General features: G+C 36.5%; 1 protein-coding gene across 1 annotated transcript in view; it reads right to left on the bottom strand.

Moving 5' to 3' along the window:
- Positions 1 to 24,823, bottom strand: part of AspRS-m (aspartyl-tRNA synthetase, mitochondrial) — a 68,026-nt gene extending 43,203 nt beyond the window's left edge. Inside the window, exons 1-4 of the mRNA XM_089103923.1 lie at positions 24,738 to 24,823; positions 13,238 to 13,440; positions 7,184 to 7,282; positions 745 to 843 (exon numbers count right to left, since the gene is read on the bottom strand). Coding sequence (XP_088960049.1) covers positions 745 to 843; positions 7,184 to 7,282; positions 13,238 to 13,440; positions 24,738 to 24,741 — 405 coding nt within the window. The 5' untranslated portion in view covers positions 24,742 to 24,823. The remainder of the gene's footprint in view (positions 1 to 744; positions 844 to 7,183; positions 7,283 to 13,237; positions 13,441 to 24,737) is intronic.
- Positions 24,824 to 27,905: the final 3,082 nt, after the last annotated feature.

The raw sequence follows: 27,905 nt of genomic DNA, 5'->3' as shown, positions 1-27,905 counted from the left end.
TTCAGTAAATTCATTTGAATTTTTTTCAGTAAAGCACAAATTATATTCTGGTTTTTAGAAAGCATAGGGTTTAGAACCCTATTTAGATTAGTTTCTACTCGTTTTGAGTTTGACTTATTTTATTTTCTCTTTGTTTTGGGTTTCATTTATTTATTGATCCTGATTCGTGGTAGCTGTATGCTTGGTAGATTATTTGATTCTAATTTTTGTTCTTTTTTGGTTTAATGGACTTCTTTATTTTTTTTGAAAAACTTATTTTGTGCAAAAAGTTTTTTTGATTAATATGATTAAATAGCCAAATTTGGCGCACATTCACTGAGCTTATCACTTAAATAACTTAAAACAATATTAGTTTATATTGCTTACTATTTTTATTTTTCATATCTGAATGATCACACTTCATTAGTGATGTTACTAGGCGGAGTTTTCACGTTTCGCAAGTTTCTCAAAATCTGAAAACTTCATCACTTTCCTATAACTTGTCCATATTTGTCCATAGGTGTTATGCAGCTTGTACGACTGACAAAACTGTGTTTATTTTGAATTGTAAAAAGAAATACCTTTAGTACAGACACCAAGAGAAGCATTGTGCTGCAAAATGAAGTTATAAAGGCGTGGACACCTTCAGGATTTTACTGGGTACCTTTTTTATTCATTCAGTGGTAAACTTGGGTTTTTTGCTTTATCAATTTCCCATAGCCAATGATCTTGATTGATAAAATATAACATCAACTTTTCCTTTACCTTAGATGTATCCTTTGGCAGAAACTTGAGATCCTTCTTTGCTGGTCCTAAAACTTCTAGATCTTCCAAAATAACTTCTATACAGCCAGTCTGCATCTTCTGCAATTAAGGAAAACCAATAAATAGGGCATATTTTTTGGCTAATATATAATATTGCCAGTGCGTGAATGCATCCAGCCAAACCTTTAGTGTTTAGCTAAAAACTAAAAAACGTGTAGTGTTTAACGTAAACTCATGACGTGTAACAGACACAGCTAAATATACTACAACTTTTGGAAAAAAGCATTTTAACGAGTCAGTATACCATCAATGTATAGCTTGGGATTATTTTAATAGTTGCATGAGTTTGATGATTCTGCGTTTCACTCATAAAATTTTGCATCCAGTTTCAGTGAATTTTAACTAAGTAAATAATTCTATAATTGCCAGATAATCTAATAGAAAAAAAAAATTTCTCTTAGAGACACAGGTAGTAATTGTGAGCAGTTAGAAGGCGTGAAGAGGCCACTTTCTTGGCGCAGAAAGACAGAAAAAACAAAGCAATAATGAAAAAAAAAGGCTCCATAGAAGCTGGAGAGCAATCTTGAGCTATTGATTTAACTTCTGAGTGGTTATTGATGGTTGTCAGCCGAATATCTAAACAGTTGGTGAAAAACTCCTTCAACAAGGCTATGAAAGACGATAAAAGCACCGAATAGGTATCGCACATGATTCAAGAAATATATGAATAGACAGCTTTAGGCGAATACTAGATATATATATATAAAAAAAAAAAAAAAAAAAAAAAAAATTACGAAGAGAAATTTTGATAAAGAAACAAATGTCAAGATCATCAAAGTGAGAGCGATTAGAAGAGCGACAGGCTGGATCTCTAGCGTAGGGTGAAAAAGCCCACAGACTAGTAAAATACTAACCCACTCGTACACACTTGGCAAGAGCACGTAGAAGAGAAGGGATATCCTGGGAGCAAGAGGAACATGGAATATATGAACCACAGTTTATAGACAGTAAGCTTATCGCAGATAATTTCTGGTCTTCGGTCTCGGTGCGATCAAAAAGCTCCTCCCACTTGTTTCTGCCTTAGCGGATTAGTCTGTTATCGTCAATCACTGAGAAATGGTTACCATGTGCATTATTCGTAATTGCGAAAGCAGAAAAAAAACTTGGTGAGCCAGCCAAGTGGTTTGCAAGCGTCCCATCTCACAGGTATTAATTAATTTATATACAAATTATGACTTAATCTATTATTTACGTGGACTCAACTGATCGGCCTATGTAGGATTTTATAAAAAAGGGGGCGGGGGGGGGGGGGGTGATGAAATTTGTGAAAATAAGGAATTTTTTCTTCTTCTAATAACTGGTGGGGTAGGTGTGATGGTTTCAGGGGCGAATCCAGGATTTTTTTAGGGGAGGGGGGCGCAAAGTAGGTTGATCCGACAAACTTACGTTAGGAGCAAGTTTAATTAATGCAAACTTGCGTTAATTAGGTGAATTACACTGCTTTAGACTACTATACGGGGGTAACCCTCGCCCCCCCTCTCTGGATCCGCAACTGGATAGTTTATAATTTTTTTTCACGTCGTGATATTTATTTTCTCAGATTGTAGTTCCTGTGATATTTGAAAAATCTAGTTACCTGTTTTGGCGGAGAGCCTAGATAAAACTAGTTTTGTTTTCAATCAATGTTTTCATATGAAATGGGCAGACCTTTCCTGAACTTTAAACAATAAACACCTCTGTTTGAATTATCTGTTTGAATTTAGTTTGAATTATTGTAGGCTTCTATTTCTACTGATCTCTACAGAACACGTATTTTGGCAGAAACTTTCTCAAAATGCCTTTGAAACCAACTTGAGACTTCGAAACCTATTTTTAATTCCTAAAAACATCTAATAATAACATTACACTACTAACTACCGATTTTCATGTATGTATTGGAATAAATTAATTTAAAATTAGTTTCTTCAAAATTGGTGTTCCAACGTTGAAGCCAAGTTTCGCGTCCAAGAGAAATCTGACTTGTCTACCTGCGAAAAGATCTGATAACGCCTATGTTTTTATCTGCGAAAACGTTCTCCGGAGCACTCGCACCCCTGTCCGGGTTTTTATAATGGGAGAGATAGAGAATGATCATACTGCTAATTATATAAACTGTGGTATGATCATTCTCTATCTCTCCCATTATAAAAACCCGGACAGGGGTGCGAGTGCTCCGGAGAACGTTTTCGCAGATAGAAACATAGGCATTATCAGATCTTTTCGCAGGTAGACAAGTCAGATGTTTATTGTTTAAAGTTCAGGAAAGGTCTGCCCATTTCATATGAAAACATTGATTGAAAACAAAACTAGTTTTATCTAGGCTCTCCGCCAAAACAGGTAACTAGATTTTTCAAATATCATAGGAACTACAATCTAAGAAAATAAATATCACGACGTGAAAAAAAAATGATAAACTATCCAGTTGCGGATCCAGAGGGGGGCGAGGGTTACCCCCGTAAAGTAGTCTAAAGTAGTGTAATTTACCTAATTAACGCAAGTTTGCATTAATTAAACTTGCTCCTAACGTAAGTTTCTCGGATCAACCTATTTTGCGCCCCCCCCCTAAAAAAATCCTGGATCCGCCCCTGAAACCATCACACCTACCCCACCATTTCTTAGAAGAAGAAAAAATTCCTTATTTTCACACATTTCATCAACCCCCCCGACCCTGTGTTGCTAAAATCTGACAAAGGCCGATCAGTTGAGTCCACGTAAATAATAGAGTAAGTCATAATTTTGTATATAAATTAATTAATACCTGTGAGATGGGACTCTTGCAAACCACTTGGCTGGCTCACCAAGTTTTTTTCTGCTTTCGCAATTACGAATAATGCACTTGGTAACCATTTCTCAGTGATTGACGATAACAGACTAATCCGCTAAGGCAGAAACAAGTGGGAGGAGCTTTTTGTTCGCACCGAGACCGAAGACCAGAAATTATCTGCGATAAGCTTACTGTCTATAAACTGTGGATCATACTGCTAATTATATAAACTGTGATATGAACTATGGTGTATTCAAATTTTTAATAAAGCAATACGTAGAGGTATAATCAGACTATGACTAACCAAACCCAGTGACACAAAAACAAGTTTGTTGCTCCCTCAAAGAAATCAGAGAAAAGTGCGCCCTGGCATTACATTGAATTCCAGTTTGTTTGTTTTTTGTGGGAGTAGGCACGGCTATGGGTATTTCGAACTATGTCAGTAATTTTTTGAAAATTTTTGGATTACGATGCTGCCCTCAGCCATGGTGAACGTCAATAGCACAATTTGTAGCAAAAACTCTTAATATAATAATCATAGGGAAATACCTCAAAGTAGTGAACTAGGTAAGCTTGTTTTATTCTCGAAAGATTTGCTTAGTAGTCAAACTAAACGGCAAGAGAAGGATTGACTACTAGCTGAAGTACAAGTAGGTTTTAGAGCAAATTGCAGCCGCATTGATGGGATCGTGTTTTTACATTCCAGAAACAGAAAGTAAAATAGCAAAACGGTGATATGCCATTTCTTATTTTTCTTGAATTGTGTTTAGCTATACAATTAGAGGCTAAACCTGGTAAAAATGTATTAAGACGTGGTTGTACAATCAACATAAACAAAGATGCACATTATATTCTAGATTGTCTTCCCTCGATATCATCATACTGAAAACTATCTGACACGAAATAAGGCCGCCAATGTAGGTTTGAAATCTAATATTCTTATACAACATACTATCGATTTGCTAATAGTATGCGGAATCTTCAGATATTCCTAAATCTACCCTAAGAGTATTTTGAAGAAGATGTCGTTAGCGTCAATTACTTAAAAAAAAAACATATGCAAAGCTTGTCTGATGGACATAAACAGCGAGACTAAACTTAAAACAAACAAAACTAAAAAGCAGTTTATGCAATGTATAGCTACAAAACTAGCTCAAACAAATTGATTCCTGATATTCCTCTGCACAGCATTCGTAGAAATTTGAAAAACTACCGCTTTACTAAAAACACAAAACCGACGCAAAAAATAGGAGGTTCTCTTAGGAGCAGAAAAGCCCTTTAGTAGCCTGCAAAAAACAAAAGACTAGTTTATAGGGCTATCAATAGTCTTTCACCAGCCATGATATCAATAACTTTTAACCTACAATTTAAATTTTCTAAAAATAAACTCATGCAATTTCAGTTTTTAGAAAAGAACTAGTTTTTCAGAATTCGACAAATATAAGCAAATGTCACGATCCAGTCAATTTGAGCTAATTTTGTAGATATATTTTGTATAAACTACAAAGCAACGATTTTTGCTCCTTTTAAGTTTCAACTTCACTCTTTACTTACAAGAAAAACTTTGTTCTTTTTTAATTCATTTTTGTTCGATTTTACTCCTGGTGAACATAGACAATAAACCTTACAAAAAGATCGTTATAAAAAAAAAGAAAAACTAGAAAAGTTCAGTTTTTGTTAAAACTGAGCCCTAAATGCAAGTTTAACTTCCTATCTGTACTAAAATTTTCCAAGAAATGTGAGCAACTTTGTTCCATAGATAAGGAGTTCTAAAATTGCAGATACAAATTTAAGAATTTATGGAATGTAGCCCTTAAGGAACATTATGATATGTTTTTATGCAACGCATCAGGTTCACTCACATAGTGCACAGCATCGGGAAAACAAAAAGCACCTCTTAGGTTTCTGTTTGCCTTGCTCAATTCCATAAACACTCTCACTAAAATCATGTACTCAAGATCTTTTTGCTCTTTAGGGCTATGAGACAAGTCCTTTATTACACACACATGGGGGGGGGGTCTAAGTGGCCAAAAACTAGCACAGTTTATAAAAAGGGCAAGAGAAAAAAATCGGTGCAATATTAAACAATGCTTTTTCAAACGGACTTTTTTCTTCTAAATTATAGAGAAAAAAAAAGAGAAAAAATTATAGAGAACTGGTAAACGAAAATTCCAGGAATTAGCTCATATATTAATTCCTAAAAACTACTGGAAGTTTAATTCGATAGCTCTACTACTTTGTTCAAAATATAAAAAAAAAGTTTATCTAAAAAGCTATGTTTACCCTAGGCACCTGCAAACGTATATATTCATTTATAGACCACTTACAAAATTAAAGACAGTGGAGCAAGATCAAGAGAAAATACACTGCAAATATAACAAATGAATGGCACGACAAAGAATTAAGAGCCATTGCAACAAAATTAGCAACTATATGAAATTAAAAGACATTAAACAAACAGAAAAGGCGATGATGCAGGCCACACCGTAGGTAGGCATCAGAGGTAAGTTTATTCCGATGATGGTGCAATATAGGCATAATATTGGTTGTACTAAACCGAGCAATGATCTTTCTATCCCGATAAAAAACTGGCAAATAAAGAAGGAACTCGCAACACCATAAGAGCAAATACGAATTACCACGACAGAAAATGTCGAATAAAGTTTCCTGAGGTCACGCCTATTACAATAGCCACGGTTTATGACAGTCTTAGCATAACTAGTTTTTAATTTCTCTTTAATACCATATGCAGTTTTCCCCAACAAAGCTGAAATTGAATCACACAAGGAGATTGTAAGCCGTCTGAAACTAGGAAAAATGGTCCCCCTTTATAGTTGTCCATTCCACAAATATTGATAGTTGATTTTTCAATTAAAATCAACTTGGTGGAAGTGATGAAAGATTTGAGAGCCATGGCTGATTGGAGTAAAGAAAAGACAGATAGTCTCAGTGAGAGACAAAGCTGGCATAACCATTTTTCAGACTTGTATAAGAATGATGTCATTTCACCTGTTGCTAGATGGTCTATCATCTAAAATCACACTTTGATTTAGGTTTTACATAAAGATGTTTTTATTCATTTTATCAGACAACAATTTTTTTCAGATTTAGTCGTTAATATTTGTAACAAAACTGACTATTATATTTCGATACAAAATCGGACAGCGAATCAAACGGTTTTTTTTTTATTTCTTTGCTATCTATTTATGGACCTTTGCCATATTATATCCCCCAGGAGTCACTTGTATACATATGTTAATATTAGAAAACGTGGAGCTCATGAAACTCGATAATATGTGAAAAAAATGAGGTTGGCCAAATTCACCAGAGCTACGTGCACTTTGGAGGAGAAAGTGGTGGAGGTAGATACTTTAGAAGGCTGAAGCGCGGGTTGAGGAGTATTGCCTGGAGTACGCATATGAGGGCAAGCTATAGGGTTGCATTTGTCTTTTTTCGTTTACTCTGTGGAAAAATCCAATGTTTCTTTTTCTTTGATTTTTTTTGTTATTGTCTGTAGCCAGCTTAACTCACGGTAGTAAGAAGCACTTACTTTTGTTATTGTCTGTAGCTTAGTCTTAATTCACGGAGCAGATATAAACAAAAGCTGAAAAGAGAAAACAAAACTTTTGCACTTACCCTGTTTTGTTGACCTTCGGGTCTTTTAGCGACAAGACCTGTAACACTTATCACCGATTCAAAGTTAATCCCATTGACTTTCTCGAGAAGTTCTTTTCTCTAGGAGGAAAAAAATAATAGTCAGTAGCACTATCTACAATTCAAGGCAACGAGAAATATGGTTCACCTGAATCATTTGGATTTTTGTAAAAAAAAAAAAAAAAAAAAAAAAAAAAAAAAAAAAAAAAAGTGGGAATGTGTATTTTCATAAAAATCTATACTGCAGATCTGTATAAATCTAAGGGTTTTTGTCCAAAATAATTAGTCTCAAAAGATGAAATCATTCTATACCAAAAAGGCATATCTCGTAAAACTTAAACATTTCGTATTAAATTTTATTGAACTCATGTACCTTATGCTTTAAATTTTTCCAGGTTTTTCAGCTAGATTTTTTTTTGTTTCAGCTAGAATTGTTTAGGCTGAAAAGGGCTAGGAGAAAAATTCAGATAAGTCTTTTAAGGTAGTTCAATTTTGTCCTTCTCAAACGACATGCTATGAAGAGAGAGGGAAAGAGAGAGAGGAGAGAGACAGAAGGAGTGTGAGAGTGAGGGGAGAGAGACAGAGAGATATCATACCTGCACAGGGGGGGGGGGGGGGTAGGGGAACTATCGATCTGAAACAGATATAAAAGACCACCCATGGAAAAATTGCGATATGAAAATGTCTTTTCGTGGTTTGCCCCCCCCCCCAAGGGGCATACCTATGTACAAGTACTTAATTGACCCACAAGATTTCTAAAGTCTCCCAAATATATTTGATACAATAGAATTCCAAGGAAATCCAGATATTCGACCGTTTTATTTCTTTTTTTTTTTGGCTACAGACTCTGTCTTGTCACAGAGGTAATTAGATCCCTCTTTAAAATTTGAACAAAGTCCATTAATGGTAGTAGTCATACCTGTACAAAAGCGACAAGGGTGACTCTCCATGCCCCCTAAGGTTGGTTCAAAGGACTCTCAAAGCAAAAAATTTCAAATCAATAGTATAAAAATGCTTTTTTTTTTTAGTTTTTGGGCCCTCCACCACCCAGGAAATATGGTCTGATGACCCCATCCCCAAGGATTAGACATGTGTACGAGTATATGTCTAAAACATTTTTTTAACTGAGAATTTAGAAACTAAAGAACAGTCCAGAGAAACAAACAAGGGAAACAAAAAAGGAAAATGGCAAATACTTTAAAGAATAAAAGAAAGCAATTAAAAGGAAACAACAAAATAAAAAAACTAGAAAATTACAAACAAGAAAACAAAACCATGAAAAAACAAGATCTCATAGAGCTAGAAAGACAAATATAAGGAAACATATTTTAAAGTCGGAAACATATTTTAGAAAGACAAATACAAGCATAACATATTTTAAAGTCGGTATCCATACCAACGAAATATAAAAAGCACCGTTGAAGGTTGAGGGCACCTTTAATTAATTTATAATCATAAGTACAAAACCAAAAATCGAGACTGTTAGTGATTAAGACAGTTTAGTTTCATTCATATTTTGGCACATTTTAACTTCTCCTGGCAAAATTTACTTGATAGGAGAAGGCCCTGTGGTTCAATATGGATAATTTGCCTATCGCCTGAATAAAAGTGTATGCAGATAGGTATGTGCGAAGCACACAGTATGGTGGGGAGGAGGTAAGAGCAAGAGAAAATTTCCTAATATTCGCATAAGAACCTTTCCTCTTGTAATTTCTTTTAGGGGGAAGTTAACATGCGTCCAATAGCAAATGTATGAGCCAGAAAACGCAACTTTGGATGAATCAGACCCCTTTATCTGAAGATATAGCCTGACCCGCCAACAAAAAATCGTCTGTACTCATGCCTATAAAATATGAACTTGGCAAAAATATTTCCCTCCACATAGGCTAAACTAGGAGTGAAGAAGAAGAAGAAGAAGAAGAAGATTTTTTATTTGAATAAATCAACATAACAAAAAAACGTATACCCCCAACAGAGAGCAAAGCTCGTAAAATTGGGTATTAATAATAATATATAAAAAAAAAAAAAAAACAAAAAAAAAAAAAAAAAAAAAAAAAAAAACATTTCCTCATCATAACAAAAGAGAGAAAGAAAAAAAAACCTGGTTAAAGAAAAAAACAAAAAATATAACAAACATAAAGAAAACAAACGCTGGACAAGTGGGGCATGGAAGGCTATCCCAACATGGGTAACAAATATAAACAAAAAAAACAATAATAATAATAAAAAAAATTTCTATTCCACCATCACAGGTCAATACATAATTTTAATATTTTCTTCCTTAGAACTGATATTTGCCGAAATGACTCAATTTGAATTCTATCTTTCAGCCTATATTTATTTGAAATAAATGGTATTTGGTATCTAATTGAAAATCTAGATCTTTCACAATTAACAAAGGGAATTCGATATGTTCCAGAACACCTAAGAGCCGAAGGAGGGGGCAGAATCAACAGAGATTTTTCATAAAAATAACTACTAGGATCTTGTATTTTAAAATGCCATATTGATATATTAAGTTCTCTTATATGTTTCAGATCTAATAAATTCAAGAAAAGAAATAATGTTTCAGTTTCCGATGCATCTCTAAGTTTTGATGGACGATGTAAAAAATTTCCAAGTATTCTCACTGCTTTATTTTGAAGGATCTGTAGGGGTTTTATATGCGTCCAAAAAGTATTTAAATAAATAATTGTGCAATAATTTAAATAAGGAGCAATCAAAGAATGATAAATTATTTTTAAAATTGAAAATGGAAAAACATGTTGCAAACGATACATAGACCCAATATTTTGCGAAAGTTTCACCCTTAAATGATCAATATGATTTTGAAATGACAAAAGGGGATCAATAAAAACTCCTAAATAACGATACGATTGAACTCTACGTATTTTATGCTCACCAACTTGAAGCTCCTGACATGAAATTTTTTTAGTAGCACGTTTTGAATGACCAAAAACCATAAATTCAGTCTTCTTAAAATTCGGTACTAAATAATTAGATACAAACCATCGATTAACTGAACTAACAGTGTTAAACAGATTTTGAATCAATGTAGATGAATCCTTCGCTTTAACAGAAACAGCTGTGTCATCTGCGAATAAAATTGCAAGACCATTATTTCCCTGCAAACATCGTGGGAGATCATTAATATACATCAAAAATAAAAGTGGACCTAATACCGATCCTTGTGGGACACCAATATCTTCAAGATCATTTAAACTAGACAAATGTCCATCAACATCTACCACGATTTTACGTCCATAAAGGTATGATCTTATTATATCTAGTCCTTTCCCTCTTATACCGGAATTTTCCATTTTATCAAAAAGAATTTCATGGTTTAAAGTGTCAAATGCTTTTTTAACATCATAAAAAACAGTAGATACATGATAATTACTATCTAAGCAGTCATTTATTTCTAATACAAGAGCTGCAACTGCTTGTTCCGTCGAATGGCCTGCCCTAAATCCAAACTGATGTTTGGTAAAAAAATTTATTTTATCTAGATAATTAGTAATCCTTCCTTTTAAAATTTTTTCCAATACTTTAGACAATGGTGATAAAATTGCAATAGTACGATAATTATTTGTATCAGATTTATCTCCTTTTTTATGCAATGGTATTACACGTGCAATTTTCCATCTTTTAGGAAATGTACCTGAGAAAATACATAAATTTAAAATATGAAGCAATGGTTCAAAAATTTCACCTGCAATATTTTTTAGCAAATTAGTTGAAAGTTCATCATATCCCAATGAATTACCATTTTTTAAATTCTGCAAAAGTAACCGGGGCCATAAATATGCTCGTATCTTCAGTGGGCGGTAGATATTTTTTATGCGACCTTGGGGAAGAAAGGTCAACTTCTCCTGAAACAACAGATGATCCAATACTAGCAAAATATTCACTAAACTTCTTAGCAACAGCTTGTGGTCCTCTAAATTCTTTACCATTAATATCAAATAACACTTCAGGGTGTAACAACTTTTTATTTCTTCCAATTTTATCTTTAATCAAACTCCAAGTTTTTCTAGGGGAATCTGAATTTCGAAAAGAATTTTCATAATAAAGTCTTTCACTTACTCTAAGGATCCTTACCAGCATATTCTTATAATTTTTAAAACGCGTGATATTTATTTCCGTGGGATATTTTATTCTAATTTTATATAAACGATTTTTCTCATTAATAGATCTCAAAAGTGATTCATTTATCCAATGTTTTTTTGGGGTAAGTTTCTTTCCTCTCGGGCTTTTATATGGGCAAAAAAGATCAAGCTTTTCATTCATAATATAATAAAAGTTATCTAATGATTGGTTCGGATCCTTCTCATCAATTACAGGACTCCAATCAACATCACCAAGCCCTTCTTTTAACCTTAACACATTTTTATGTGAAAAATCTCTACGCTTGGTTTGATTTTTTTTTATTATGCGGAAAATTTATAAGAAAATCAGACATAATTATACAGTGGTCAGATGAATCATCAGGAATAATAAATGTATTAACAGCACTATAAGGTGAAAAAATATTATCAATAAGTGAAAATGATGTATCAGCTATTCTAGAGGGAACAAAACATACGGGGTTTAGTCCATAAGATAGTGGGCCCTCCAAAAACTGCAAAATATTTCTATCTATTCTATTCTGATCTGCAGATAGGAGTTTCATTAAATCAATATTAAAATCACCCATAACTAAATAAGGAGTATTAAGACTAGCTAATTTATCCAACATACTTTCAAAATGATTTTTAAATTCTATCTGGCTGGATGACGGAGTACGGTAAATAACTGCAATTAAAAGCTTCCGATTATTTGGAAAAGAGCATTCAACTACACAAGATTCAAAAATTATTTCAATATTCATTGGCAAAAAATCAATCCTTATACGTGCTGGTATGCAATTTTTAATCAAAACACCTAGACCCCCTTGTTTTTGTCTTTTCCGACCGATGTGAAAAAATTGGTAATCTTTTACATGTATATTTTCAATTGAAAAATCATCTAAAAAAGTTTCACATAGGCCTAATATATCTGTATCTGAATCCGACAAAAAAGTTTCAATCACATCCTGCGCAGTCCTCCAACCCCGGCAATTCCAAAACGACATCCTACTTGTATTTACATTTTTTCTTACCAGCTCATTCATAAATATATATTGATTTTTTGGGATATCAAATTTACTAGAAGTATCTTCATCATCACCAGCTGCAATAGTTTGAAAAATTGACTGAAATGAAAGAGAATTCCGCTCAAATTCTTTTAACCTTGATGATGGAATTTCACGATTATCTTTATCCATTATCAAATATTAATCCCACGTTAAGAGAAACCACACCATGCCCCAAAAGACCAGCAAACCAGTGGATTCATAGACATGGGTATGAATCCCACAAGGCTGAGATTATGACTAGGGGGCAATCTTACTAGTTCCCTTGTTCTTGCAGCAGAACCAGGCGTTTTCCGCCTTACCTGCCATCTAGAAGTCAGTTGGATGTTAGGTGCAAGTATTAGTTTCTTACAAGCTGCTTAATTTTTAAATTTCCACCTTAAATTATCAGCTTAAATATGCATAAAGACTCAAAAGTGATGCTGAAATCAAGTTTAGACTACATTCTGTGCTCTTTTAACTGTATTTAGAATCAGCTTGTGTGAAAAACGATAGATATATTTGCATATAATTTACAAGTACACAATTAAAAGTGATAATTGAAAATTATAACTTATTGTTGCTACTTAGAAATGTTGATTTTTGATGGAACTATGTTTTTATTTTCACACAAAGCACATGAAAAATTCACACGCCTCCAATAAAATCAATTTCATAAAGATAAATATCCTAATAGGTTATATGATTGAGGACATAGCCATCATTTGTAGGGGGATGATTGGATTTTTTTAATGTATGTTTGGTCAAAACTTTTCTAAATTTTGTCTCAAACCTCTGGATTCTTGCAAATTGCAAAGTATTTTCTGAAAGATATTCTAAGCAAAAGAAGGCAGAGATTACCTATTATAAACTGTCACACTTACTTCTCCAGGAATTGTAATCTGTGTCATCCCATAAGCATCTCTTATAAGAAGGAACTTCCCTCTGAACGTATGTAACCATCCTTTTAAGCATACTTTTTCACCGACACTGTCTAAACCTAATTCACCACATGTATTTGTTCTTGTAGTGAAACTATTTAAGCTGCTTATACGACGAACAACAGCAAAGAATTTGCACTGAAACCCTAAAAAATATAAATTAAGTTAACGACAGTAATCGAATCAAACAGTTCGTGATAACGAACTGTAAGTAAGGAGCGACCCGGCCCAATAGTAACCGAGACTTTAAAAAACGGAATTTTGATACCAATAGATATATCAAAATAATCGGATTTTTATGCTGATTTCAAGTATATAAGTTTCATTAAGTTTAGTTTACCAATCAAAAGTTACGAGCCTGAAAAAATTTGCCTGATTTTCGGGAAAAGGGAGAAACACCCCCTAAAAGTCATAGAGGTTTAATAAAAATTACGCCATCAGATCCAGCATATCAGAAAACGCTTCAAGCTCCTATCTGCAAAAATTTGGAATTTTGTATTTTTCGCCAGAAGAAAGATCATGGATGCGTGTTTATTTGTCTGCTTTTTTTTCCCCAGGGTTGATCTTATCAATCCAGTGGTCCTAGAATACTGCAAGAGGGCTCATTCGAAAGGAAATTAAAAGTTCTAGTGCCCTTTTTAAGTGACCAAAAAAATTGAAGGTCAACTAGGCCCCTTCCCACGCTCATTTTTTTCACAGTCACCTGATCAAAATTTTGAGATAGCGATTTTCTTCAGTATAGTCGAACATTTAATAACTATGTCTTTGAAGATGACTTAATCCGCCACAGCCCCCGGAGGAAAGGCTGCGAGTTATGAACTTTCTCCATTGTTTACATATACTATTGGTTATTGGGAAGTATACAGACGTTTTCAGGAGAGATTTTTTCTAATGGAAGGGGGGAGGGAGGTCGGGGGAGGGGATTACGTGGGAGGATCTTTCCATGGAGGATGTTTTCATGGGGGAAGGGACATTACTATGAAGGGTGCGTCAGATTTCCAAGCGTTATTTAAAAAACGATCAGAAATTAAATAAAAAAAAATATTTTTTTTCAGCTGAAAGTAAGGAGCAACATTAAAACGGACAAAAATTATTATGTATATGAGGGGGTTTGCCCCCTAGTCAATACCTCGCTCTTTACGCTAAAGTTTTGTTTAGTACTTTCAAAACAGCTATCTATTCTAATTAAAAGGCCTTTGTGCTTTAGGGGTCATTCTTAAAGAATCGGAACAAAATTTAAAATTCAGCTTAAAGAATGAGGTATTGACGAGGGGGCAAACCCCCTCATATACGTAATAATTTATTTTCATTTTAAGTTTTGATGTTGTTCCTTACTTTGAGTTGAAAACACTTCTTTTTTTTTTGTTTTTTTTTTTATTTAATATACATCAAGGAGTAGGTCAGACAGTCAACACTGTGGTAAAGTAATCCAGCTTTGACGGATTTTTTGCAGAGGCGTATTCAGACCAAGTGTGTATGGGCGATTAAGAATACTTTTTTTCAAAGAGGAGGGGGCAGTTTCTAAACAACTTCAGTTTTGGGGCTAAATTGTCAAGATTGTCCTAATATTGGTGATGCTCTAGACCAGTGGTACCCAACCGATTTTAGGCCAGGCCTCACCTATGCATTTCTAAAATCTCAATGCTCCCTCCATGATATTTAAATATTGTCATTCCAAATTTTGCGTATATTCCCCTGAAGGGAGCTTAACTTGGTATCTAAACAAGCTTCGAAAGAATAAGTCATCCATGAAAGAGAAAAATAAAAATGAAACAACAATGAAATAGATTAAGTTTACCAATTTAATATAGAGAATTGAATACAGAAATAGCAAATATTTGAATGAAACATCATTCTAGAATACTTTGATCATTTTCATTATTGAACTAGTAATAAGGAAAATAAGAGCTAATACAAATACAAAGGATAATTAAAAAAGAGTAAAAGGTAAAGACTACGGCATTGGACTTTACAGTCCCTACCAATAATAGATAGAAATTAAGGCCGAGTCCTTAAGAGGTAACGTTTTCTCGACAAATCAGCGTACGTGACATTCAATCTGCTTTTCCACGTGCTATGTTTACCAGGGTCAGATCTAGAAGAGGGGGGGGGGACAAAAGGGGCAAGTATCCCGGGAGGCACGCCTGGGGGGTGGGTATACTAGCTAAAGAGCAAATTGCAAAGAAAAATTTCCCAAAAGAAGATCTAATTCAACGTTCGAAATTACCTAAATCACAATACCCGAGTGTTTTGACAATCTTAAGGGCCGTTCTTTTGCGCTAAGATCTTACACCTAAGATCTCACATCTTTCTCAAAAGATTTCCGTTCTTTTAACTCATCTTTGTCCTAAGATCTTACAGCTCACAATGTTAGCAAAACGTGTGAAGGACGCCATCTTTCGATTTTGAGTTGAAAAAATGTACTTTTGATTTAATTTTTACTCCCCCGCCTCCCCCTCCATGGAAAACCTCTCATACAAAACTTTCTACATGAAAAATTCCTGCCGCGTAAAATCCCCCTGGAAAATTCCATCCTTTTTTGGTTAATTCCTGATCGTTTTTTAAATCATGCTAGAAATCCTCCCCTCCTCAGAAAATTTCCCCGGAACCCCCCCCCCTCTCCCCACCCCAAATCAAAAGTTTCATATATATATATATATATATATATATATATATATATATATATATATATATATATATATATATATATGAAACTTTTGATTTGGGGTGGAGAGGGAGGGGGGTTCCGGGGAGGGGGTCAATCAATTATAAATCAGAAGTTCTATTGCCCCTTTTTAAGAGTCAAAAGTGATCGGAGGGCAGCTAGCCCCCCCCCATGTCCTCTTTTCCTCAAAAGCATATTATAGATTTTGTAAGTTATGCCCTGAGGGCATATAGGTTTTTTATGGAATTAGTGGTTGCATAAACTTCGAATGCGGCTCATTCGATTGGAAATCGGAAGTTCTAATGCACTTTTTAGGAGTCAAAAGTGATTGGAAGGCAAACAGCCCCCTCCCTACGCCAATCATTTCTAAAACACATCCAATCCAAATTGTGAGACCACTATTTTGTCAGCATTATTGAAAGGTCCAGCAATTCTTCTTTTGGGGATGTCAACCCCCCCCCCGCCCCACAGCCTTCAGGGAAGAAGTGTCTTCAGTTAGGCAGTTTGGTCATTGTTTACATATTGTATATATTAGTGAGAAATGAGGGCACGTTGACCTTTACTTTCCAAACTGACAAAAGGGGCATTCAGGTGAGCCTTTCAGAGAATATTGAGGAGAGCATTGAACTAAATCAAATCATGTTATGTGGATACAGGTTGTCAAAAGGGCATAACTCAGCACTGACTGAATATATTAATTTGGAACTTTCAGGAAATGATAAGGGAGGTGATTAATTGACCAAAAAGGCAATATTTGCACGCTACTACTACTACTACCAGCACTACTACTACTACTACTATAACTACTGCTACTACTATTACTGCCACTAAAACTACTGTTTCTGTAGTGAGTACTACCAAGGCTGAGGATATTGAAATGAATATCTGAGGAAACGTTGAGGGGGAAGTTGAGCTAAATCAAAACCTACTATATGCATAGTGATTGGTGATGCAGGTGTATCAGCAATATTTTTTGAACAGATTGCCATATCAAGGTGAAACTTCTGAGGTATCATGAGGGGGTTGTTCAACTGACCAAAAGGCAACATATAAATGCTACTAGTGTTAATAATACTGCTGCTACTACTGTTACTAACCCGTGGCGTCGTTTGGGGGAGGGGCAAAGGGGGGAAGGTTGCCTCCCCCTATAATTTGGAGAGAAACAATTATTATATAGGCCAGACCCCATGACTCTCTGGATATGGACCCCTTTGCCCCCCACCCAATAAAAATGCTGGAGCTACGCCCCTGTCTATACCCTCTCCTTCAAACAAAAGACTATTACAACAAAAATTCTTACTTTATTATGTAACACTCTTGTGCTTGGTCCTTTCTGAGTTAAATATTATAGTAACAAAAGAACAGTACCACCTGATTCCCTAATCAACACTTCTTCCAAATATAATGGTTGTTACCATGACACTAGCACCCCAGCCCTCCTCCCTACTAGGGTCAGATATAGTCTTATGCTATACAGTGTACAAAACTTGGCTCATTTTTCTCTTTAATTCCAAATTGGTATCATTTCACAATATGAATCAACTGCTGATGAGAAATAAATACAAGAAAGTAATGCAAACCAACAGAATTAAGAAAGTTTGGTTTACACCTTATGGCTATACCTTGCAGCATTAGGGGGAAGGACTGGGATATAGTTGTCAAGGTAGCAATATTATTTAGGGAAAAAGTGTTGACTGGGTAATCAAATAGTATTGCCTTTTTTTAATATAGTGCTTACTTACTTTACTTTCGGCGGGAACCAGACGATGAACTGTCCTGCCCGGCACCAAAGGATCTTGGGATGACTTCCGACGACCACTTGGACCTGTCGGCTGCAGCTTCTCCGGCGATCTTCAGCCAGTCTTTGTCCCATCTCCGACCGTGTCTCTTGAATCCTCCCCACGGTTCCAGGTCCTCCTTGAATTTTTGCCACAGGTTCTTCTTTTTCCTCCTGTTTTACGTTTCTAGGAGGGGGCTGGTTCGCAGACAAGTATGTCTCAACATATCGTGCCTTCAGGACGGCGCAATGTGTGGCCGAGGAGCTTCAGGCGACATTTTTTAATGATAAGCGATAGCTCTTCTGATTGGCCACAGCGACTCGTTACTTTACTATTGGAAATCCTGTCCCATCTCTTAATGCGGAGGATGTAACGAAGGCAGCGGTGGTCGAACATGTCTAAAGTTCTTGCATCTTCAGTCTTGATCGGCCATGTCTCGCAAGCACACAGAAGTACTGCTCGAACAGTTGCACCATAGATTCTGACTTTTGTTTTGGTTGAGATCTCCCGTCTGGTCCATAATGCTTTTTTCAGACTAGTAAACACTCCCCAGGCTTTTGCTATGCGGGCAGAGATATCCCTTTCAGCTCCGCCATATGGTGTTATGATAGAGCCAAGATACTTGAATTCCTCAACGCTTTCTATTGGTTCACTGTCGAGGGTAACTTGGCAAGGAGCAGGTTGGTTGAGAGCCAATACTTTAGTCTTTGCGCTGCTGATGGCCAGTCCGATGCGCTTTGAGACCTCATAGGCATCGTTGATCATGCCTTGTAAGCTGTCGGCGGTAGTTTCCAGCTCAGCAATATCGTCTGCGAAGTCCAGATCTGTCAGGGGCTGGAGGAAACCAGCTATTTGTCCGAAGACTATTCCGCTGTGGTTTCTCATTGCATTATACATGAACCAGTCTATCGCGTAGTTGAATAATATAGGCAAAAGGGGGCATCCCTACTTTACCCCAAACTCCACTGGAAACTTAGGGGTGTCATTGCCGGAAACACGGACGCAAGTCTCAATGTCCTTATACGCACTTCGGAGTATCTCAATGATCTCCTGTGGCGCACCGTCTTCAGCCATAATTCTCCATAGCTCCTCTCTGATGAGAGAGTCGAAGGCAGCTGCAAAGTCAATAAAAACGATGAGAAGGGGTAGATGAAACCTGCTGAACTGCTGAAAGATGAGGCGAATCGTCAATATCTGTTCTGGACAGCCTCTGCCTGGTCTGAAGCCTGCTTGTTCAGGACGGGTTAACTTGTCACGTGCGTCTTTGAATCGATTCAGAAGAATGACGCAGAAGATCTTCATGGCATGGTCGATCAAGGAGATACCTCTATATTTTCCGCAAATGGCCTTATCTCCTTTTTTGTATAGCGGAACGAGGACTGATACTTTCCAGTCTTTTGGGAAGGTCTTCGTCGTCCAAACCTGGACAAACAGGTCGGTTAGGCGGCATAGAAGAGTTGGTGAGGCCTTGAACATTTCAGAAGAGATCCCATCCTCTCCAGGAGTTTTATTGTTTTTCATGCACTTCAGCGCTTTTTGTACGTCCGCAATACTTGGCGGATCGAGGTTTACTGCGTAGGGCTCTCTAGCTGCACTCGAGAAGGCAGGTAGATCGCATGGGGGTTTGATAGGGTTCAGTAGCTCAGAAAAATGCTCTCGCGAGCGTTCCATGCGTCCTTCTTCTGTTCGGATGAGTTCTCTGGACTTATCTTTCAGTGTGTCAACCGTTACAGGAGCTTTTCCAGTCGCTTCTTTCAGTAGTTTGAACATTTTCCTGCTGTTGTGGCTCCTGGACGCTTGTTACAACTCATTCGCCAGATCTGACCAGTACTGTTCTCTGTCCCGTTTCAGTGACTGTTTAACTGCTTTGCGGGCTACTTTTAAGGGTTCTTTTGCACCTCCCACGAGTGGTCGCTTCTTCTCAACTAGTTCTATGATGTGGTCAGAGATCCAGGCTCACTATTTTCGTTTTGTGTGGCCAAGCACCTCCTCAGCTACGTCCTGTGTCGCAATTTTTATCTGCGCCCATTCTTCATCGACGAGTGAGAGACGATTCAAGGCTTCGAACCGGTTGCTTAGCTTTAACTCGAAGTCGGCTTTGATTTCCGGGCATCTTAGTTTCGAAACATCAAAGCGCTTCCCTGCCTTCTGTTGCTTCTGTCTACTAAGGCGGTGACGGACTTTGCAAGTGAGGAGATAGTGATCAGATCCATTTAAAGATCCTTTGTCTGCTCCTCTGTATACCTGGGCATCTGTGCAGGAGCTCCTCCATCTTCTGCTGACTAAGATGTGGTCAATCTGAGCTGTTGTTACGCCATCGTTTGGACGCCATGTAACGAGGTGGAGTCTCTTGTGCTCAAAGAGAGTGTTTGTGATGCATAGGTTGTTGTATCTGGCTAGCTGTAAGAGCCTTTCTCCATTGATACATCTGTCACCAACGGTGTGGCGGCCAATAACTGCTGCTGTGTCAGGGTCTACTCTGCCAAGCCGGGCGTTCCAGTCTCCAGCTACAAAGAGTATGTCACGCCTTGGTGTCTTGTCGATGATTCTTTGTAGGTCATAAAAAAAGGCATTTTTGACTGCGTCACTACTGTCCCTTATCGGAGCGTACACGGCGATTATGGTTATGTGGCTAATGTGGCCTCTCAGTCTGATCATGGCGATCCTTGGTGACACTGGCTCCCAAGAGGTGACGCATGATGCAGTAGAACCGTCTATTAGGAACCCAACTCCTTGCTGGCCGGAACCATCATTGGGACCCGAGTTATAGAAGTGGAATGAGTCAGATACGGAAATGGTCAACTTTTTGGACAGAACATCATTAAGTCTCGTTTCTGACAGACAACAAACGTTGATTTTATACTTCTGCAGCTCCCTTGCAAGGAGCAGTTGCGTGGATTCCAGCTTGCAGCTGCAACCATTCCACGCGCCAATATTCAGATGTTTTCTTGATCGGGCGGCTTGCATACTTGTTGGGCCAGGCACCACCCTGACCTGGTCCGCGTTGGCTACCGCGAACGCCGTAATAGTAGTATCTATCTGCATTTGATCTTCAATATCCATTGGTGTTTCATAGGAATTGACTTGACCAAAGGCTCCCCAGACCCTTGGCGCCCCATTGCGTTAGCCATTCTATTTGTTGGGCTAGGCTACTAATAGAATGTTACACCACTCCACCGCTGTGAGGTGCAACTTAGGGCTCTCCTCCCGGCTCGCTAGGGACGGGGCGTGAATCCTCACTCCGAGACCCCAACCATAGCTTGGGAGCACTCGTGCTTATCATGCTGATTCCCACCTAGGAGGTCGGGAGGTTGGAGTGGAACAACCAACCTCCGACCCCGAGTTTTAATATAGTGTCTAATGTAGAAACCCCTGTGCACAAGAGTATTAGGTATAACTATAATAAGAAAATTCTATGCATTGGAATGTAACCCAATTACATAAATTATTATTAGAGTTGCTTTTAATCTATCTCTGCCCCACCTATCTCCCCATTTAATGTCTGGATATATCCCTAGGTTATATACAGAAATTTGTTGATTTTTTTTTTTTTATTGGTATTATGAACCAGCTGTTAACATGACAAAAATAAGTATGAGCAACACATTTAAGTATGAATGCTTAAGTAAGCAAACAAAATCAGCACTTTTGTATACTACATTAGGCTACATTCAGGCAATAAAATGGGGGTGGAGCTGAGATGCCATTAAACTGGAAGTAAGCAAGATAGGCTAATCTTATAAACAGATATTTTCTAAATGTAATAAAGTGAGAATTATGAAACAAAATTCCTACTTTGAAGTAAATACTATAATAACAAAACATTAGTACCATTCAATCCCATATTCAACCATCTTTACAAAGGCAATCATCCCCACCGTGAAAATTGTACCCCTCCCCCTAATGGGGCCATACATAGCCCTAGGCTACACACAAAACTTCACAAGAAAATACTACAGTAACAAAATTCTCACTTTATAATATGTAGAATATTTTTATTAATTGCACTTTTAGGGTCTCAACTAGGAATTTTATAATTAAAGTGTTTTCTTTACAGGTTTTGTACATAGCCTAGGGCTTAATCTGGCCCTATTAGAGTGATGGATGGGTCCAGTTGTCACAATAAAGAAGATTATATTTGGAAAGAGTGTCAAATGGGGGATAAAATGATATTATTATTTATTATAATCTTTCAGTTAAAGGAGAAATGGTGGTGAATAACAAACAAATTTTGCTATTATAATGTTTTGTTCTGAGGTTGGGGTAAACTAGACTGGTATTCTTTGTTAGGTCTGGCCAAACAGCTTTTTTCAATATTTTACAAATGTGTGAGAATCTATGGCATGAAACAAATATATAAATCAGGAAAAATGGATCATAAAGGTAGTAGCCTGAGAAGAACAGTGGCACAAATGATAAATAATGAGTTATCCTAGCTGGCAATTTTTTTCCCCTTGGTCAGTTCCCCTAGAACATCTCCACATGTAAAAATGAATCACCAAAGAGAAAGTAACACAAATGAAATAAATTCCATAGATAAATCCTGGTAAATTTCCACTGTATAAATTTTACCTAGAAAATTCTCCCCACCCAAAAAAAAAGGCTGTTTATTTCTCCAAGGCTGTATCCAGAAGGGGGGGGGGGGGGGGCAAAAACTGTCTGTCTGGCTCATAAAAACATAATAAAAATGCATATAAACACATACTAATATGCTTTTTAAAGTTTCCTTGTGTCAAACCCTATCCAAAAAGATAATGCCACTAAAAAAAAATACTAGATGCAATCCTGCAAATACTATATGTAAATAATGGACACATTTTATTTGTCCCTTCCCTAGGGGCTGTAGAGGGGGGTCAAGTAAGCCCAAGAGGCATAGTTTCTGGACCTTTTAATTATGCTGAGCAAAATGTCTATCTCAAAATTTTGGTTGGATGTCTTTGGGGAAAAAAGGGGAGTGGAAGGGGGTCTAGTTACCCTCCAATCTTTTTGGTCACTCAAAAGGGGTGCTAAAAATTTTAATTTCTATTTGAATAAGCTAATCTTCAAGGACCATTTATTCACCCCTGGAGAAAAAAAAGAAAATCTGTCATCTTTCTTCTGGCAAAAAAAAATGCAAAATTCTATATTTTTTGTAGATTAAGGTCTGAACCTCTACAGTAAGTCTCTCTGATGTGCTAAATCTGATGGTGTGATTTTCATAAAGACTCCTTGACCTTTTAATGGTTTTTTCTCATATAAGGAAAATCAGGCAAATTTTCTGGAATTTGTAGCTTTTGCTGGACAACATTAAACTTCAAATTTTATGTAGGCCTATTTGAATCAGCATAAAAGCCAATTCCTTTTATGTGAGCTAACTATTGTTGTCAAAATACTGCTTTTTAGAATTGCAGTTACTACTGGACCAAGTCACTCACTTGCAGTTTGTTACCATAAACTGTTTGATAATTTTATTGCTTAAATGTTTCATTTATGTTATGCTTTACATTCTATTAGCCTATCCCACTACCATTCTACTAAGCTTAGGCTATATTTGAGAGAGGGAGGTTTTTTTTCTAAATCAATAATATGCATTATTTGCAATAATATATCAATAATATGCATTAACCAAAGTAGAAGTAAATTGTGAGTTGAAATAACAGCACTTTTAATAAATAACATATGTTATAAATAGATACCATTATTTTCCCATGAAATATATTCAAATTTCACTCTAAATAAAAATTGTAATATTCACAGTATTGATGGTGGCATCTACTGATGGGGGCAGCAAAATCTCCATTTGTCCCCCTCCCCCAAGTAAAAATCTTGATCCAGCTCTGCTTACTGCTGTAAACTGGATTTGTCCATACCCTAATCAGAAAGAGCTTGTCTATCCATTTAGAATTAGTCAGGGAATAATTCAGAATTAGGTAAAATTCTACTTTAGCTACTTTTTGGCTATCTTGGAAAGGGGTTAGGTTAGGAAAAGGAAACTTTCAGGGATGGGTCTAGAGGCTAAAGTATGTCCCAAGAAAGTACCCTGGTGAAACTTCCTCCACTCCTTCTCCCTCTAGAGGGTCCTGAAATTTGCCTGCATGACAGGTCTATACCTATTGAAATTGTGACAAAACAATAGTTTATCTTAATTTTCAGTTATCAGTTTCTTTTTCTCTGGCTGTCATTCTAAAAATGTAATTCCTGTTATTTGAATAAAATTTTCAGCCATATAAATGTTTTTTTTTCAAAATTTATACATTGTATTGGCAAGGCTTTAATACATAATAAGTTGGTTTTGAGGAAAGTTGGGAAGCCCAAAAAAAGTTTTTTTTACTTTATTTAAACACCAAATCTATTTAAAAAGGATTCATTCGTATAAAACACAGATTGTGCGAGTTCATTAAATGTCAGGACCCTTTAGGGGGAGAAGAAGTGGAGAAAGGTAATTCAACATAGCTTCCTGGGACATACTTTAGCCTGCAGACCCATACCTGAAAGTTTCATTTTTCCTAACCTAACCCTTTTCCAAAATAGCCAAAAGTAGTTAAAGTAGAATTTTACCCAGAATTATTTGTTCAAATAAGCTATTACAGTAAACAATATTCCAAAATAGCTAGGCTATTTGAGTGGTATGTTCATCCTTCAGATAGCAAGTTAATCAAGAAAAGGGAAATTTGTGGTCAATATATACCAAATCATATTATCGAGTTTCAAATAAAGTGAATACACCATTTGATGCCTTTTTTATACTTATTACAAATATAATAAGCATTTCTATCGGAAATGAATTTCAGCCCCCCCCCCTATATCGGAGATACGTAACCAAACCCTGAATTGGCAGATATAGGAGGGGGGGGCTGAAATTCATTTTCAATAGAAATGCTTATTATATCCGTAATCAGCATAAAAAGGCATCAAATGGTGTATTCACTTTAGTCCTAACTCAATAATATGATTTGGTATATATTGACCAAATTTGCATCCAAACCAGCTTGACTCAATAAATTTATTAAAAAGTAATTACTCATTTCTGACTGTTTCTCTAGGCTATATGTCTAGTATCTAGATTTTGAGTAGAAAAGTTAACATTTTCAACGTCTTAAATTTTCGAAATAGTTTGCTCAGAATTCACTATTGTGAGAAAGTTACCGCTCCAACTTCGAGAATTTCAAAAACATATTCAAGCCCCAAAACATTAGAAACCGTGAGATCCTAGGAAGATTGAAAACATGAGACTATGCATGAGAAGTTCTCCAAAGATAGTAAGTGAAATAAACTTTAATACAAAAACTGCAACTCACTAAAATAACAACATAGTTTGGCCTTATAGATTAACTTTCGGTGGATTTTGTCACACCCTTCCTAATTAAAGACCAGCTGACTTGTCAATATACTCCTACAAACGTTTTTCGGTAATACCTCTGTAAAACCTTTAATAATTCTGCATATGCGTTCTATATTATTGCCAATCGTTTTGTATTTATATATATTTAGGGATGGATGCTCCACCATGTGGATATATCACCTCTGAAACTAACAAGATACTATTTATTTAGTTCCCCAACAGTTCTAAACCAACTGGCTATCTCAGCATTTAATTTCGGTTGCGTTTTGCCATTGTTTGTGCAAAAATTTATGGCTTGCTATAAAAATTAAAACTTGGCTGTGGCAAGACCTTCATACCCTTAGATATAGTAGTAATAGTAGTCACAGCAGTAGTATTGGTATTATTAGTAGTAGTATTGATACTAATAGCGGTAGCACTAGTAGCAGCAGCGGTAGTAACGTGTTGATTTTAAAAGTGGTGGCAAAAGAAGCAGTAGCAGTATTAGTAGTAAATGTAGCAGCAGGGCGGATCTAGAGCAAAACCATTGGGGGGGGGGGGGGGGGCCCCCCAATGTGACAAGGGTGCCATTGACGAAAATCTTGGGGAAGGGGTAGAGAGACAAAGGTGCCAATAATTGACCAAATTGACAAATTTATTCTAAAAAAAGAGTGAAAAAAAGAAAAAAAAAACAGGAAAAAAGGGCGCAAAAAAAATATTGGGTGGGGTGGGGGGCAGGGCCCCCTGGATCCACCAATGTGTAGCATTGATAGTAGTATTAGTAGTAGCGTGCTCATATTTCCTTTTGGTCAGATGATCTTCCGCTTATAGCATTCTCTGAAATTTCCAACTTTATATCCAAATCAATTCTTGAGATATGCTCTTTTGACAAAGCACATGCACATAGCATTTTTTGATTTGGTTCAAAATTTCTCTCAGTATTGTAAATATAGTAATGTGGTAGTAGCTGTAGTAGTGGCAGTAGTGGTGCTAGTTGTAGTCGGAGTGGTAGCATGTAAATATTCCCTTTTTGATCATCTTCCTTATCATTTCCTGAAAGTTCCAAATTGTTATACCCAGTCATTCATGAGTTACGCCCTTCTGAAAATTTTTATATGTATAACATGTTTTAATCTAGTTCAACACTCCCCTCAACCTTTTCTGAAAGGCTCACCTGAATGCCCTTTATCTTTTTGGAAAGTTCATGTAAAACATGTATGCCTTTTTCAATAACATACATTACAAGTAAACAAGGAACGAATTGCCTAACTTACAGCCCTTTCCCTGAGGACTGGGGGGAGGTTGACAATCCGGAAGATATAATTACTGGACCTTTCAACAATGCTGAACGAAATAGCTTTCATAAAATTTTGATCGGATGTGTTTTGGGGAATAATAGGCTTGTGGGGAAGGGGCTTGTTGCCATCTATTCACTTTTGACTCTTAAGAAGGGCACTAGAGCTTCCGACTTCCAATCAAATGAGCCCCATCCGATTTGAAGTTTATGTGGCCACCCGTTACCCAAAAATCTTATATGCCACTTACAAATCTTATATACATAACTTACAACCCTTGCCCTTGGGCTCTGTGGCGTTGTGTCCACACTGGAAACATTGCTATATGCTATTTGTACTATGATGAACAAAATGGCTGTGTCACAATTTTAATCGGATACGTTTTGGGAACAGAAGGTATCAGGAAGGGGGGGGGTGCCCTTGGTCACTTTTGGCTCTTAAAAGGGAACTAGAACTTTACATTTTCAATGAAATGTGCCTCCTCTAAAGTTCATGCAACAACCCTTTCCATAAGAACCTTATATGTCCAAGGGGCATAGCTTACAACCCCTGCCTCCAGGGGGGGGGGGGGGCTTGTGACAACCTCAAAGGCCTTGTTATGTGATCTTTGGACTGTTTTTGAACAAATTTGAGCTTCCAACTCCCAAGGAAATGAACCCCATCCGATCCAAAGTTTATGCGGCCACTCGTTACATAAAAATCTTGTTGCCACGGGAATAACTTACAACCCTTACCCCTGGGCTCTGGGGCGTTGTTTCCATACTGGAACCATAAAAACCTTATATGTCCCCGGGGTATAACTAACAACTCTTGCCCCTGACTCTGGGGGTGGGGTCGAAGGCTTGTGGCAACCTCGAAAGCCTTGTTATGTGATCTTTGGACTGTTTTTGAACAAATGTTCAAAACTTTTTTGGACCGTTTTGAACACAAAATTGCTATCGGATACATTTGGAGAAAATAGGCCGCGCGGGGGGGGGGCTAGTTGCCCTCTGATCACTTTGACTCCTAAAAAGGGCACTAGAGATTCTGAATTCTAATCCAATATGCCCCCTCCGAAGTTTATACGACCGCCCTTTCCATAAAAACATTATATGCCCCCAGGACACAACTTACAATAACTCTGGCCCTGAGGGTTGTCATCTTCAAAGACATAATTACTGGACTTTCAAACTATGTTGAACCAAATGGGTATCTAAAAATTTTGATTGGATGTATTTGGGGGAAATGATGAGCGTAGGGGGGGGGGCTGGTTTCCCTACAATCTCTTTCGACTATTAATAAGGGCACTAGAACTTGGCATTTCCAATCGAATGAGCTACTTTTGAAGTTTCTATGACAACTCCTTCTACACAAAGTGCCCTGGTCTAAAACAAACCACAAAAAATAAAATAATAAAAAAATAATATATATATATATATATATATATATATATATATATATATATATATATATATATATATATATATATATATATATATATATATATATATATATATATATATATATATATATATATATATATATATATATATATATATATATATATATATATATATATATATATATATATATA

This window comes from Artemia sp. Qi Xiang Cuo, chromosome 18 (assembly GCF_049724085.1).
Source record: "Artemia sp. Qi Xiang Cuo chromosome 18, ASM4972408v1, whole genome shotgun sequence".
Classification (NCBI taxonomy): Eukaryota; Metazoa; Arthropoda; class Branchiopoda; order Anostraca; family Artemiidae; genus Artemia; species Artemia sp. Qi Xiang Cuo.
The sequence above is the reverse complement of the archived record's forward strand: the minus strand, read 5'-3'. Positions and strand labels throughout refer to the sequence as shown.